The following is a 15,231-nucleotide window of genomic DNA, read 5'->3' as shown; positions in this document are numbered from 1 at the left end:
GAGCACAGCTGGGGGCAGAGGGTGGTCTATAGCAGGCGGCAACGGTGAGAGACTTGTTTTTAGAGAGGTGGATTTTTAAAAGTAGAAGTTCAAATTGTTTGGGTACAGACCTGGATAGTAGGACAGAACTCTGCAGGCTATCTTTGCAGTAGATTGCAACACCGCCCCCTTTGGCAGTTCTATCTTGTCTGAAAATGTTGTAGTTTGGAATTAAAACTTCAGAATTTTTGGTGGTCTTCCTAAGCCAGGATTCAGACACAGCTAGAACATCCGGGTTGGCAGAGTGTGCTAAAGCAGTGAATAGAACAAACTTAGGGAGGAGGCTTCTAATGTTAACATGCATGAAACCAAGGCTATTACGGTTACAGAAGTCGTCAAAAGAGAGCGCCTGGGGAATAGGAGTGGAGCTAGGCACTGCAGGGCCTGGATTCACCTCTACATCGCCAGAGGAACATAGGAGGAGTAGAATAAGGGTACGGCTAAAAGCTATGAGAATTGGTCGTCTAGAACGTCTGGAACATAGAGTAAAAGGAGGTTTCTGGGGGCGATAAAATAGCATCAAGGTATAATGTACAGACAAATGTATGGCAGGATGTGAATACAGTGGAGGTAAACCTAGGTATTGAGTGATGAAGAGAGAGATATTGTCTCTAGAAACATCGTTGAAACCAGGAGATGTCATTGCATGTGTGGGTGGTGGAACTAATAGGTTGGATAAGGTATAGTGAGCAGGACTAGAGGCTCTACAGTGAAATAAGCCAATAAACACTAACCAGAACAGAAATGGACAAGACATATTGACATTAAGGATAGGCATGCTTAGTCGAGTGATCAAAAGGGTCCGGTGAGTGGAGAGGTTGGTTGGTGATTTAGACAGCTAGCCAGGGCATCGGTAGCAAGCTAGCATAGGATGGAGGTCTGTTAGCCACCCCTTACGTTCCGTCAGTAGATTAGTGGGGTTCCGTGTGGTAGAGGGGATTAATCCAAATCACACAAACAACAACAAAAATAAAAACAATAGATATAGTTATAGAGGCCCAAGAAGAAAATATAATAATAATAATTTAAAAAATAATTTAAAAAAAATAATAATAAAAAAATTGTCCGATTGTCTATTCAGATAGCAGCCGGTAAGACAGCTAACGGTTAGCAGGCCGCAGATGGGCGTTCAGGTAACGTCGCGACGGAGGAGCCGGCCGAATAACTCCTTCGGGTAGATAACGTCGGCAGTCCAGTTGTGAAGGCCCGGTGGGGCTCCGCGAAGGCAGTAAAACGGGTCCGGATAGGTGACTGCAGCCCAGGTGTGATTGATGGAGCTCAGGAGTGATTGACGGAGCTTGCTAGCTCCGATGGTCACACGGATAGCAGCTAGCTAGCTGTGAGATCCGGGTATGAATGTCCAGGGACATGGAGAGAAAAATTGGTCCGGTATGTTCCGTTCCGAGCCGCGCTGCGCCGTACAGAACTGGCGATAGATTTTCGAGCTAAAGGATAGCTGATGACCACAAAACGATTTGCCAGTAAAGGAGCTAACTAGCTTCTGAACTAGCTTCTGGATTAGCTTCTGGCTAGTTTCAGGCTAGCTTCTTGGAGTTTCTGGCTAGCTTCTTGGAGGATTACAGATCTGAGGTAAATAATACTTTTTTATAAATATACATTGGTGAGGCGGGTTGCAGGAGAGTGTTTTGAAGATGAGTTGATGGAAAATAAAAATAAAATGTATGTGAAAAAGTTGTAAATATATATATATACAGGACACGACAAGACGAGGACAAAAGACGTCTGAACTGCTATGCCACCTTGGAGACAGTGTATGGGTGGTGACATATTGTATGATATGCTAGACTATAAGATGTCACACTGTCCATCCAAGAGATGATCATGGTTCACCTTTTCACCTCTGCAGTAAACTGTCACTTTAAAAATACCCCACCTTCTTCCTCACATCAACGAAGAACACAAATAGATACAGGCTCTGAACTGTAAAACCTTCTTGGGGAATCTGTCAAGAGTTGATGCACTCAGATTTAGCCTGTGTTCTCATATGTTGTGGAGTGGGTATGGAGTGTTGAACTGTGGGTTATGGTGAGGAGAAGTCTATGGGCTGGACACAAATTAAGCCGAGTCATGGACTATGAAGTACTGTCAATATAGATGAAAAGTACTTTTTAGTCCATGACTCGGCTAAATGTTCTGCACCAAGCTAGTGTGACAGTGAGGAAGGGAGGCCGGGGGTAAAGTACTGTACCTGTATCTCCAGTTCAGAGATCTGTTGCTGCAGCTCGGCCATGGCAGCGATGTTGTCAGCCTCTCTCAGCCTCACCGCCATCACCTCCTCCTTGTTCTGAAACAAACAAATAAACACTGTCAGGCCAGTGTCACTCAACTGAAGTAATGTTTCTAGAGTGTTACCAAAGACATGTTGACAGCCATTACACACTAAGCCCCAGGGCCACAACAACATGCATCTATCTGAGTGCTACTCTTAACACAAACTTTGAACCTTCTGAAACAGTTGTTCAGTATGATTCCTGCAGTAATCCCAGAGAGACAAGGGGTGTTGCTGAGCTGCACAGAGGTTTCACACACACACACGTTTAACATCAGCAGCACAGAGATGTTATCTGAAGATGTCAGGCAAAACTGCTTCCCTCTTCAGAACATGGACTCTGAAGATCTGATTTTAACAAGAAGCAACGGATCAGATTAAGGATGATTTTTGACAACTCATCAAACCAGTGATTGAGAAATATTTCCAGTTTGACTGATTGTGGGGCCAATACACTCATACCCATTTCACACTATCATACCCAAACCAAACTGTGCCGGCTCAGATATTTTCTTGGCTCTAGTCATCTCAACCGCACATATTTTTTCTTACCTTGCACTCAATCTCTGCCTGTTTGCGTTTGATCTCCTGCAGCTGAACGTGTAGGCCCTTATTCTGGGCCGTAAGCACAGTCACACGCTCCTGAAAGCCCCGCCCCTCCTGCTCTGCCCGACGCAGTTGGTTGCTATGGATCTGGTTCTGCCGGAGGGGAAGGATATGGTAGATAAATATTGGGAGGGGTCAGTTCACTCATCACACATTTCTGTTATTCTAGAATAGTCTCTATTCACAACCCCACTGTAATATCACAAGAGGCAACCCATTTAAAGCATGTACTATAGCTTGAATCTGCTAAATGGCATTGTTCAACAACTACATTAGAAAGTAGTAACTGAACTCTGAATAAAAAACATCTTTATGGGAGCTACTGACAGTTAAGAATATGTGCCTCTGCTGCCCCCTAGTGGTTGAACAATGCAATAGAAAGGGCCATTTGTTTACTCTCACACATGCATGTGAAGATGTACTAGGGCTGCATGACATGTTAAACACAGCAAAAATGTTTGATACCGTTAATCGCATCTCCATTTCACAGAATGGAACCTTTTAAGCGCATATATTGCCAAACGGACCCTTTCAAGCTTAGAACACAACACGGAACACAGTTACGGTCAATGCTAGTGCCTTTACATTGCTGAAGACCTTGTGCTTCTTGCCAAATTCTTGTCTAAGTTATGCCCAATATTACCGGAGCTATGTTTTTTCAGAAGCCACGGATTCATGAGCATGTCGCGGCCCATTTTAAACTACATTGATAAACATTGTTTAGCTAGCGAGTCATGTTACCTAACTAGCTAGCTATCAACCTGATAACTTGACCACGGACTAGGCTATGCACACATTTGGATGGTTCAGGAAGAACTGAAAAGGAATAGGCTTCTCAGAGATATTTCTAAAGGTGGGGTGTGTATGATTGTGTGTGTGTGTGAGAACGGGAGTAAGTGGGCGAGTTCGTTTTGTATTGCCAGGTGCCCCGGGTGGGTGGAGATTTCGCTTAAGGACAAATGGAATGGCCTAAAATGTGCAAACTCCACCCACCCGGAGCACCATGCCATACAAAACTAACTCGCCCAGCGAGAGTGCGAGTGTGGAGGCCTATGTGTGTAAAGTTATCTGAACAGGACAGATGGTTACAGTGTTTTCATAACATTGTTGGACATGTTTAAAAGGTCTTTGTTCTTTTTTTACTATAGTCACACTCATTTAGAATGCCTTGATCAAATAAAAAAATGTACTCAATTATTTGAATCATTTGACAGCCATAATTGGTACACTACTAATATTTCTCCAAAGGCTGAGCTGTGTGTGTCTGTCTGACTGACCTGTGTCTCCAGCTCCATCATCCTCTGACGTGTCTCTCTGAGCTCTGCCTGGGCCTCAGCCTCCCGTAGCCTGACACTCATCAGCTCATCCTGCAGCTCAGACACAGCATTCTTCCTAGGGTTGTCCTTCCAGCGGCCCGCCGTACGCGCCAGGTGACGCTGTAGGAGCAGAGGGGGGGGAAGCACACAATCAACCAAAGATGTTCGGACTCGACACACCTAAAATAGCAGTCCTCAACTCATACACACATTGAGATTGAGCAAGATGACAAAAATACATTTAACATTTACATCAGGTATATTTATGTTAATCCTCTCTGGGTCTCTTAGTGCTGTGTCTTGGGCAGGAGTACTCATGGTACAGCTGAGCTAGTCAAGTCAAACATATCAAATTTGATTTTAAGTTCATCAGTTTCAATACACTATAGACCTACAGAAGGAAAGTTTTATTGCTCATCCATATATTTATATATTATTCATTCCATTTCTTTACTTAGATGTGTGTGTATTTGGTACATGTTGTGAAGTTGTTAGATATTACTTGTTAGATATTGCTGCTCTCGGAACTAGAAGAACAAGCATTTCGCTACACTCGCAGTAACATCTGCTACACACGTGTATGTGACCAATAAAATGTTATCTGTTAATGTGTTTGAATCTTCCATGTGTGTGTATGGTGTGGAGAATAGATGTTCATCCTCACCTGCCAGTGCTCCTCCAGGTCTCTGACCTGTTGTCTGAGCTCCTTCAGCCCCATCACAGCCTCAGCCTCTCTCAGCTTCACTGCTATCAGCTCCTCCTGCAACCGCACCACGTTGGTGTCATCTGGCAGAGATGTGTTCCTCTGGGGGACAGGCAACCAAAACAATGACTGAGAAGACAACTTCAGGATGCTTATGTCACGGGACAGTAAAATAACAGGGATGCGTTTAGCAGGGCACAACATTGTGGAATTTTCAGATATAAATGTTTACGTAAAAAAAAAACTAGTCTCTACTTGTAGAAAAGGAATCATGTCCAGTCTAGTCATGACATTTACATCTGCAATATTCCACAACGTTTGCCTAACACACCTTCTCTATGTCCAGGATCTTGTCTTGCATCTCCTTGAGGGCACACTGGGACTCAGCCTCCTTTAGCCTGGCCTGAACCAGCTCTCTCTCCAGCTGCAGGATGGACTCCTCTGTGTAGCGCGGGATGCCCTTCTACATAGGGAGGAAGCAGGAGGAAGGAGAGAGAGAAAGAAGAGAGTAAGGAAGAGATCGAGAGTCAGCTTTATATGACTCCGGGAAACCGGCCAAGTGTCCTTAAGGTTGGTCTCTGAGTAGGAATATTATGTTAAATCTTGAAATAACTGCTAATTCAAATGACCTACTTCAAAATCGCACTGTCTCCAAACAATACAAATGTAATGTATAACAATATACATGTTATACATTTTCACTCAGGTATATACAGTTGAAGTCGGAAGTTTACATACACATAGGTTGGAGTCATTAAAACTTGTTTTTCAACCACTCCACAAATTTCTTGTTAATAAACTATAGTTTTGGCAAGTCGGTTAGGACATCTACTTTGTGCATGACAAGTAATTTTTCCAACTATTGTTTACAGACAGATTATTTCACTATCACAATTCCAGTGGGTCAGAAGTTTACATACACTAAGTTGACTGTGCCTTTAAACAGCTTGGAAAATTCCAGAAAATTATGTAATGGCTTTAAAAGCTTCTGATAGGCTAATTGACATCCTTTGAGTTAATTGGAGGTGTAGACCTCCACAAGTCCGATTCATCCTTGGGAGCAATTTCCAAACACCTGAAGGTGCCACATTCATCTGTACAAACAATAGTATGTAAGTATAAACACCATGGGACCACGCAGCCGCCATACCACTCAGGAAGGAGACGCGTTCTGTCTCCTAGAGATGAACATACTTTGGTGGGAGAAGTACAAATCAATCCCAGAGCAACAGCAAAGGACCTTGTGAAGACGCTGGAGGGAAGAGGTACAAAGGTATCTCTATCCTCAGTAAAACTAGTCCTATATCGAAATAACCTGAAAGGCCGCTCAGCAATGAAGAAGCCACTGCTCCAAAACCGCCATAAAAAAAGGCCAGACTACGGTTTGCAACTGCACATGGGGACAAAGATCATACTTTTTGGAGAAATGTCCTCTGGTCTGATGAAACAAAAATAGAACTGTTTGGCCATAATGACCATCGTTATGTTTGGAGGAAAAAGGGGAAAGCTTGCAAGCCGAAGAACACTGTACCAATCGTGAAGCACGGGGGTGGCAGCATTATATTGTGGGGGTGCTTTGCTGCAGGAGGGACTGGTGCACTTCACAAAATAGATGGCATCATGAGGTAGGAAAATAATGAGTATATATTGAAGCAACATCAAGACACCAGTCAGGAAGTTAAAGCTTGGTCGCAAATGGGTCTTCCAAATGGACAATGACCTCAAGCATACTTCCACAGTTGTGGCAAAATGGCTTAAGGACAACAAAGTCAAGGTATTGGCAGTGGCCATTACAAAGCCCTGACCTCAAGCCTGTATAAAATTTGTGGGCAGAACTGAAAAAACGTGTGCGAGCAAGGAGGCCTACAAACCTGACTCAATTACATCAGCTCTGTCAGGGGGAATGGGCCAAAATTCACCCAACATATTGTGGGAAGCTTGTGGAAGGCTACCTGAAGTGTTTGACCCAAGTTAAACAATTTAAAGGCAATGCTACCAAATACTAATTGAGTGTATGTAAACTTCTGACCCACTGGGAATGTGATGAAAGAAATAAAAGCTGAAATAAATCATTCTCTCCACTATTATTCTGACATTTCACATTCTTAGCATAAAGTGGTGATCCTAACTGACCTAAGACAGGGAATTTTTACTAGGATTAAATGTGAGGAATTGTGAAAAACGGAGTTTAAATGTATTTGGCTAAGGTGTATGTAAACTTCCAACTTCAACTGAAAATATCTATATCTCAAATACACTGTAGTATTGTAAAACAAAAAAACATTGCTAGCTACCTAGTTCAACTGCTCACAACTCCTCTAAAATAAACCAAGAAGTATGGCACTTCACTTTCAAAAACATATTCTCAATTGCATCATTGATTTCCTCTCTAGGACAACAAATGAGCCTCCCTCTTCTAAGTCATTATAAATGGTTAATGGATATAGCAGCACCTTATGTAAACCACTGCTTCATTCACATCAGTGCAGACATTATCATCTCAACATGTTTCCCTCATCAATATTAAAAGGGGTCTGTTTTGCCAATGGATATACAGCACCAAGAGAGGGTCCTGCTGGCCGGGGTACCATCCATTCCACACCCATACATCAGATGCTTATAAATTCATGAATCCTTTCCTGAGAGTATGTTAATGGTTGAAAAAGGTGGCTGAACTGTGTCAAACAGCATGTCCCAATTTCCAGGCATGCATGAAAACAGGATCATTATGTATAGTGAGAGAGAGCGAGTGCATTCTGCAGTGGAGAGGTATGGAGAATCCATATCCACTGTTACCATCACTCACTGCAGATTTAGTGCTAAGCAATGTACACATTTCAATTGGCCAGACCTGGTGATCACCCCTCCCATTGAGGGCACTGTAATAACTGCCATTTACGAAGGCACTTTAATCCAAAGCAGTTTACAGTACAGTGAGAACATACGTTCACGTACATTTTTTGTGTCTCCTGCATTCCATCACCAGAGACGGCACAGGTGCACGTGCCCCATCAGATCTGCCCTGTTTAAAATTAAATACAAATATATATTTTGTTGTTTCTCTGTAATACTACTAGCCACCTATCAACTGTATGAAGTTGTCTTTAGCTAGCCCAGATAGGTTCCCAATCTCCCAACCTCATTAGTAGCTACCAAGAAGACATTTCAGACCATCAATCAAGTTATATTAGGTAGCTTGTCTAACTTAGATGGCATGCCTGATGGCAAGGTTGCTAGACTTTAGAAAAGCAGGCAATTAGTAAATGTACTGAATAAGATTCACATTCCTTTCAATCTTTTGCCCAGATTAAGGCAGAGAAGCATTTTGTGAAAATTTGTTTTTTTTAATAAAAAATAATAATACACACCAGTCAGGAGGATACAAACAGCTCAAGAGGCATGTTTAAATATGCAGTTATTATATATATATATATATTTTTTTACATAGAATTAAGCTTATCCTCACATTGTGCCCCCTCAGATTCTGGGGGTGCACGACACCCCTGATCACCACTGTATCACCACTGAGCCATACAGGACCTTCAACTTGGGCACTGTGCTTCTCCTTACCAATAGGGGTCTCTGCTGGAGATCCCTGATGGTGCTCTGTGCTAGCTCCAGCTGAGCTGTGGCCTCTTCGCTCTGCTGCCTGACCGTGGCCAGCTCCCGCATGACCAGGTAGGTCTCCTCTGCCTCCTGGGCACGTGTCACTTGTCCCTTTAGGACATAACCAACCGAGGGGTAGGATGAGCAGGGTGCACCACGGGGGTGGGATGGACGGAAGGGGTGGGCAAATCAAAGATAATATAAAAGTGGGATTTGGAGTTTAGAAACACATGCTGTTTTTTTCTCTGCAAATGTTTTGACAGTCTTATTGGTTGACTGATTGATAGCTCTAAGCATTTTGTTTTGGCATGGTTCGAGATACATGCGCAATAAGTGATTAGTTATTTTTTCTGATTTCAATGTCCTCATTTTATATTAATTGATAAAAAGAAAATACTGTCATCACAAAGACATTTATTGTGCCATCATTTAAAGGTAAAATTATGAGCATGCAAAGCTACATTGAGATATAGAGAAATCTAAGTGGTGAAAATTGCAATGTGAAATGGGGGGGTAAAGGAGGAGAAAATAAAGTTTATACCTGGATCAATCTATCTGCCAATGAAGCACTTTCCTACAAAACAGAAATATCCACAAGAGAGATAAAGCAAAGAGAGAGAGCAATTAACACAGTTATAACCGAAATATAAACAAAACACTTGGTTTTGTTTTTGAAAAGGGAAATTCAATGTTCATTTTCCTTCCTCCGTCATTTTGGCAACCGAATAAGTCTATACATTATTTATGAACAATTCGAGAAATCTTAAATTCCACTCCAGTTAGCCATGCATTGATGTCAATTTATTTCTTATTTTACCAGGTAAGTTGACTGAGAACACGTTCTCATTTGCAGCAACGACCTGGGGAATAGTTACTGGGGAGAGGAGGGGGATGAATGAGCCAATTGTAAACTGGGGATTATTAGGTGACCGTGATGGTTTGAGGGACGAATTGGGAATTTAGCCAGGACACCGGGGTTAACACCCCTACTCTTACAATAAGTGCCATGGGATCTTTAATGACCTCAGAGAGTCAGGACACCCATTTAACGTCCCATCCGAAAGACGGCACCCCACACAGGGCAGTGTCCCCAATCACTGGCCTGGGGCATTGGGATATTTTTTTAGACCAGAGGAAAGAGTGCCTCCTACTGGCCCTCCAACACCACTTCCAGCAGCATCTGGTCTCCCATCCAGGAACTGACCAGGACCAACCCTGCTTAGCTTCAGAAGCAAGCCAGCAGTGGTATGCAGGGTGGTATGATGCTGGCAATGGGAGAGGTTAGGATACGCCCCATAGTGTCTTAGTAATTTAGACAGTTTCGGAGGTAGAAAAGGAACATGGTCTTCAGGTGTGGTGGTAATAAGTCGTTGTGATAAGGTTGTGGGGGATAAAGTGGTGACAAAGTGAGAATTAGGTGGTGGTGGTGAGAGAGACAACATGGTGATGAGTTTCAGACAGGCAAAGCAGAAGACTAAGGCAGAATGGGGCTAAGAGGAAAAGCATCATTAGAAGTTAGCTATAAAACAGCAAAATAACAGTTGTTAGATGAAGCCATGCTTTTTAGGTTCATGCCACACGGTTAAGTTTTAGAAGTTGTTGTCATTCCAGTTAATATTTTGGGTATGACGTTGCAGCCGTCGACTGATGTTTGAAGCGATACTGTGATATGAGTGAGTGGTTATGTCCCAGACAGAGCCTGGTCATTTGGAACAGCTACTCAGGCCTCTGCATGGTGCCCTGGTACTCTGGCCAGGCCTGGCAATGCCTGTATCTTTGTGCTCTGACAAACACAGAGGAAGATCCCAACAACATGCAAAACAAAGGCAGCCGTGTACTCTGGCATGCAGTGCTCCCCTGCATCATCTTAGAGTGTACAGCCATCACTCTCACAGTGAGTTCGTCAAGCGTTTCACAGCTTTAGTTAGTTAGTGTCCGGTGGAATTACATAGAGCCCCAGAATGTAGCCTTGTGGAGCTCCACAGCCAGCTACTGTTTTAGAGTCTGGCTTAACTGGTCCTGAGTGTGGATCTCAAGACTGAGACATGCATATCAATGGAGGACTTCCATTCCAAAGCCAACTAGGATCCATTTATCCTATAAGATACACACCGACAACACTCACAGCCCAGTTAGTAACAACAAGACTCCGCCATGTGTCTTTAGTGACCAACAAGAGCCGCATGAACAAGCACTTGATGGTTTAATGTAGGGGGTTATGGTTTTGTTGTGTGAATAGCCACGACAAGCGTTCACTGGTATAATATGGCTTCTTATTATGACTGGTGTCATGACATAGGATGGCAAGGAGAGCCACGGTTCAACTTCTCCTCCTCCTTTTCACTCACTTTCTCCAGTGTGTCTATCCTCTGTTTCAGCAGTCGGTTCTCTGTGCGCAACCTCTGCAAAACAAAGACACGCAACACACACGATAATTATTCCAAACATCATACACAACTGGCTTTTTAAGTACAGTGCACTCGGCTTAGGGAGAGTGCGGTTATAGTGATCAACTGCTTATAGTGATCAAATGGAGCTGTACTGATGTGATAACTATAAGAGCGCACTGTACTACTGCCAAACTAAAAACGTAGCCTACTGCGCCACCACTCACCTTAATCTCCACCTGCTCCTCCATCTCCTTAGTTTTGATTGTAGTGTATTCCTTTTCCAACCTGAAAACAGGAGTCATACAGCATCAATACAGAGCACTGACAACACTTGTACTTGCTTCTAGCATCCATCTCCAGTAACCCGGCCTAGACCCCAGAGAGTAAGCAGAATTGTACTACTCACTTCTTCATCTTCTTGGCGTTATACTTGACATTATAAGCAGCTAGGATGACCTTGTCTGGTCCACTTTCCAGCTGGTGGGGAATGACCCTCTGAAAGTACTACAGCAGAGCAGGGAAGACAATGGGTGAGGACCAGACATGCATGCTCACATAAAGCAATTTCGAGTGTGTTTGTCGTTCAATTTGTATGCCATAGCATGGTCCCAGATCAGTTTATGCGGTCCAGCCAACTCTTACGGTCATTGACACAACAGAGCAAACAGATCTGCGACCAGATTATGCATTTTATGCCTGCTGGCAATAACTGCCCCTCAGGGATGAAAAAAGTGTATTGAATTGATAATTGTGTGCATTAACTCAGACAGGGTTGTTATTCCAATGTTTATGGCTGCTCAGTCTTACCTGTAACATTCCCTCCATATCAAGCTGTATGAGTTCTGCCTGATTCATCTGTAGGATTGCCAGCCCCACGCGGAACACTATCTCCAGACCCTGAGACAAATATTACATGATCAAAGCATTATCGTTACATTATCATAACATTGCGTTATCTAGTACCACACGGAACACTATTTTCAGACCCTACGACAAAAAAAGCACTGCGTTAGAGGTGAAATCGAATTTTAGTCCATAAGATTTTAAGTTATGTGCTTTTGGCCAAGACCACCAGAGGGTGCCAAATGCTTGCATTTACTCACAGCCCATTGTGTTTGCTGTAATACAAACTATATTCTGGACTCACTCGGTAGACTAGAAGTAGATTGTCAAACATGAGTAAATCAGAAATAATTATTTAAAGCTACAATCTGGGATTTGTTTTTCAGCAAAATGGCAGCCCTGCCACTTATTTTGGTCTACAGTTGAGGGATGGGGATGCACCTTTAACTGGACTCACCTCTAACATGAAGATATCAAAGATCCTGGTGGCAACAGGGAGAGGGAATGAGGTGAGGAAGATGGTGAGGAACCAGGAAGAGGCATACATAGAGGTGTGGAAACTCTGGGCCTGGAAGTGGATATGGAGGTCTGGGAGAAGTTCCTGAAGGAGAGGGGGGGACGTTGGGAGAAAGAGACAGATCAAATTAAAATATATAATCATAAATAGATATGACCCATCATGACACTGACTGATTTATGATAAGAGTGCCTGCTAAATTATTAAATATAAAGTTGTTATTCATTATATTGTCTCAGTGAATCAAAGTTAAAGGATCATCTAACAGTCTATCAATAATGCTCTGTAAAGGTTTGTCATTCAATCGTGTTCCGAACCCATGCCAGGTCTTACCTGGATCATATACTCAAACTGATACATGCAGAGACCCAGTTCAGCCATACTGGGCTTGAACAGTTCTCTCAGTCTGTAGTCTTGCATCAGCTTCACAAACACACAGAACGCCTCCTCTTCTGGCATCTAGTGACAGGGACACCCACAGACCAAACAACACTTAAGAGATCATTAAGCAGATTCATTTAACCTTCAACAAAATACTTCCTCACACCATCTAGGCTAGAGGACAGACACATTTCAAGCCCAGTGCTTGACTAAAATATACCTTCAATGCAGTTTTTTTTTGTCCGTTCCTAGGCTTAATCTGTATCTGGGAAACCAGCCCTTAGACTTCACAATTTTATGAAACCATCAACAAAACATGTCTTCCTCATATACATAAAATACACATTTCACACATCACAATACAAAATATCTACCATAGTACAAGATAATCACATGAAAAACACAACTCTCAGTACACAGTTCTCTTAGAAAATGTTCTCGGATCTATATAACATGTCTGTCAATGTGTGTAGTGGCAAGTTGCATGTGACCAATGACACAGCATGTTTTTCTATGTGAGCGAGGCTATCGGGTAGACAGCGTGTGTGTGGTAGACGGTGACATTACCTGCATGAGAAGCAGTCCGACGATAAAAGCACTTCCCTGACAGTAGCCGACCTCCCGGTCCACCAGAGAGTAGGCCTGCAACAACAGGAAGTGATCATGGTCAAGAGAGGAGAGCCAAGCACTTTGGGGCTGCAACTCAATGCCCAAATGGCACCCTATTCCCTACATAGTGCACTACTTTTGACCAAAGGCTATGCAACATATAGGGCAATATCCAAAATTAAATCTAGAATCGGCTTCCTATTTCGCAACAAAGCCTCCTTCACTTATGCTGCCAAACATGCCCTCGTAAAACTGACTATCCTACCGATCCTTGACTTCGGCAATGTCATTTACAAAATGGCCTCCAACACTCTACTCAACAAATTTGATGCAGTCTATCACAGTGTCATCCGTTTTGTCACCAAAGCCTCATATACTACGGACCACTACGGATACTACGCGACCTGTACGCTCTCGTTGGCTGGCCCTCGCTTCATACTCATCACCAAACCCACTGGCTCCAGGTCATCCACAAGTCTCTTCTAGGTAAAGCCCCACCTCATCTCAGCTCACTGGTCACCATAGCAGCACCCACCCGTTGCACGTGCTTCAGCAGGTATATCTCACTGGTCACCCCCAAAGCCAATTTTTCCTTTGGCCGCCTCTCCTTCCAGTTCTCCGCTGCCAATGACTGGAACAAACTGCAAAAATCACTAAAGCTGGAGACGCATATCTCCCTCACTAGCTTTAAGCACCAGCTGTCAGAGCAGCTCACAGATCACTGCACATAGCCCATCCAACTACCTCATACATACTGTATTTATCTTGCTCCTTTGCATACCAGTATTTCTATTTGCGCATTCCTCATCTGCACATTCTACCATTCCAGTGTTTAATTGCTATACTGTAATTACTTCACCACTATGACCTATTTATAGCCTTACCTCATTTGCACATGCTGTATATATACTTTTTCTACTGTTATTGATTGTATGTTTGTTTATTCCATGTATAACTCTGTGTTGTTGTACGTGTCAAACTGCTTTGCTTTATCTTGGCCAGGTTGCAGTTGCAAATGAGAACTTGTTCTCAACTAGCCTGGTTAAATAAAGGTGAGATGAAAAATAAATAAAAGATTAAAGCACTATGCATTGGGGAAGGTAGCGTTCTCCTGGCATCCACCAAACCCAAATTTGTCTGTTGGACTGCCAGGTGGTAAAGTGTGATTCATCACTCCAGAGAAAATGTTTTCACAGCTCCAGAGTCCAATGGCAGTGCACTTTACAACACTCCAGCTGACGTTTGGCATTGCGCATGGTGATCTTAGGCTTGTGTGCGACTGCTCGGCCATGGAAAACCATTTCATGAAGCTCCCGACGAACAGTTATTTTGCTGACATTGCTTCCAGAGGCAGCTTGGAACTCGTGAGTGTTGCAACCGAGACCAGACGATTGTTCTGTAAGCTTGTGTATCTACCACCTCATGGCTGTGCCGTTGTCGCTCCTTGGCTGGGCCAATTGTGCACCGCCATATGGGACTCCAGGTCATGGCCGGTTGTGACACTGCCTGGGAACGAACCCGGGTCTGTAGTGACGCCTTAGACCGCTGCGCCACACAGGAGGCTGAAACAGCTTTTCTTGAACAATTCTGCTACTGGCTAATGAGAAAAATAAAATTAGCAGCTCTAACACAATATTGTTCATCTTCTATTGACAAGACAGTAGACTGAGTACTAGTCTGTTTGTGCTATCCTGCCAAGAGCACAAACAGATCCGTGACCAGGCGAATAGGACAGATAGAAGACAGACAGGAAAAATGAGTCGAAAGATGGGACCAGGATTCATTCCAGTTAAGTGTATATCCACCCACCCAGTTAACTGCCCAAATAAAGAAAACATCAAAATAAAGTGTCTTAATAGGGCGTTGTGCCAGTATCTGCTGTTCTGCCCTTGAGCAAGGTAGTTAACCCCCACAACAACTGATCCCCTGGG

The 15,231-nt window shown here is 43.3% G+C and overlaps 1 protein-coding gene and 1 long non-coding RNA gene across 6 annotated transcripts in view; one reads left to right on the top strand and one right to left on the bottom strand.

Annotated features, from left to right (window-relative positions):
• The window catches only part of evi5b (ecotropic viral integration site 5b), a 66,541-nt gene that overhangs the window by 14,789 nt on the left and 36,521 nt on the right, over positions 1–15,231 (bottom strand). For 3 of the 5 annotated variants that reach the window (XM_020499369.2, XM_020499370.2, XM_020499372.2), the window contains 14 exons: positions 13,259–13,333; positions 12,644–12,769; positions 12,251–12,394; positions 11,758–11,847; positions 11,357–11,454; positions 11,175–11,235; positions 10,909–10,962; positions 9,102–9,134; positions 8,525–8,671; positions 5,286–5,417; positions 4,916–5,056; positions 4,213–4,371; positions 2,882–3,028; positions 2,249–2,344 (listed from right to left, as the gene is read on the bottom strand). In XM_020499369.2, the coding sequence (XP_020354958.1) occupies positions 2,249–2,344; positions 2,882–3,028; positions 4,213–4,371; positions 4,916–5,056; positions 5,286–5,417; positions 8,525–8,671; positions 9,102–9,134; positions 10,909–10,962; positions 11,175–11,235; positions 11,357–11,454; positions 11,758–11,847; positions 12,251–12,394; positions 12,644–12,769; positions 13,259–13,333 (1,503 nt within the window). The remainder of the gene's footprint in view (positions 1–2,248; positions 2,345–2,881; positions 3,029–4,212; positions 4,372–4,915; positions 5,057–5,285; positions 5,418–8,524; positions 8,672–9,101; positions 9,135–10,908; positions 10,963–11,174; positions 11,236–11,356; positions 11,455–11,757; positions 11,848–12,250; positions 12,395–12,643; positions 12,770–13,258; positions 13,334–15,231) is intronic. The other 2 variants (XM_020499371.2, XM_020499373.2) reach the window with 2 other exon arrangements.
• Positions 5,417–12,284, top strand: LOC116353055 (uncharacterized). The gene is made up of 3 exons (XR_004202351.1): positions 5,417–5,524; positions 8,436–8,632; positions 12,180–12,284. It is a non-coding gene; the product is annotated as an uncharacterized LOC116353055 (long non-coding RNA).

The sequence above is a fragment of the Oncorhynchus kisutch genome, linkage group LG13 (assembly GCF_002021735.2).
Source record: "Oncorhynchus kisutch isolate 150728-3 linkage group LG13, Okis_V2, whole genome shotgun sequence".
NCBI classification, from domain to species: domain Eukaryota; kingdom Metazoa; phylum Chordata; class Actinopteri; order Salmoniformes; family Salmonidae; genus Oncorhynchus; species Oncorhynchus kisutch.
The sequence above is the reverse complement of the archived record's forward strand: the minus strand, read 5'-3'. Positions and strand labels throughout refer to the sequence as shown.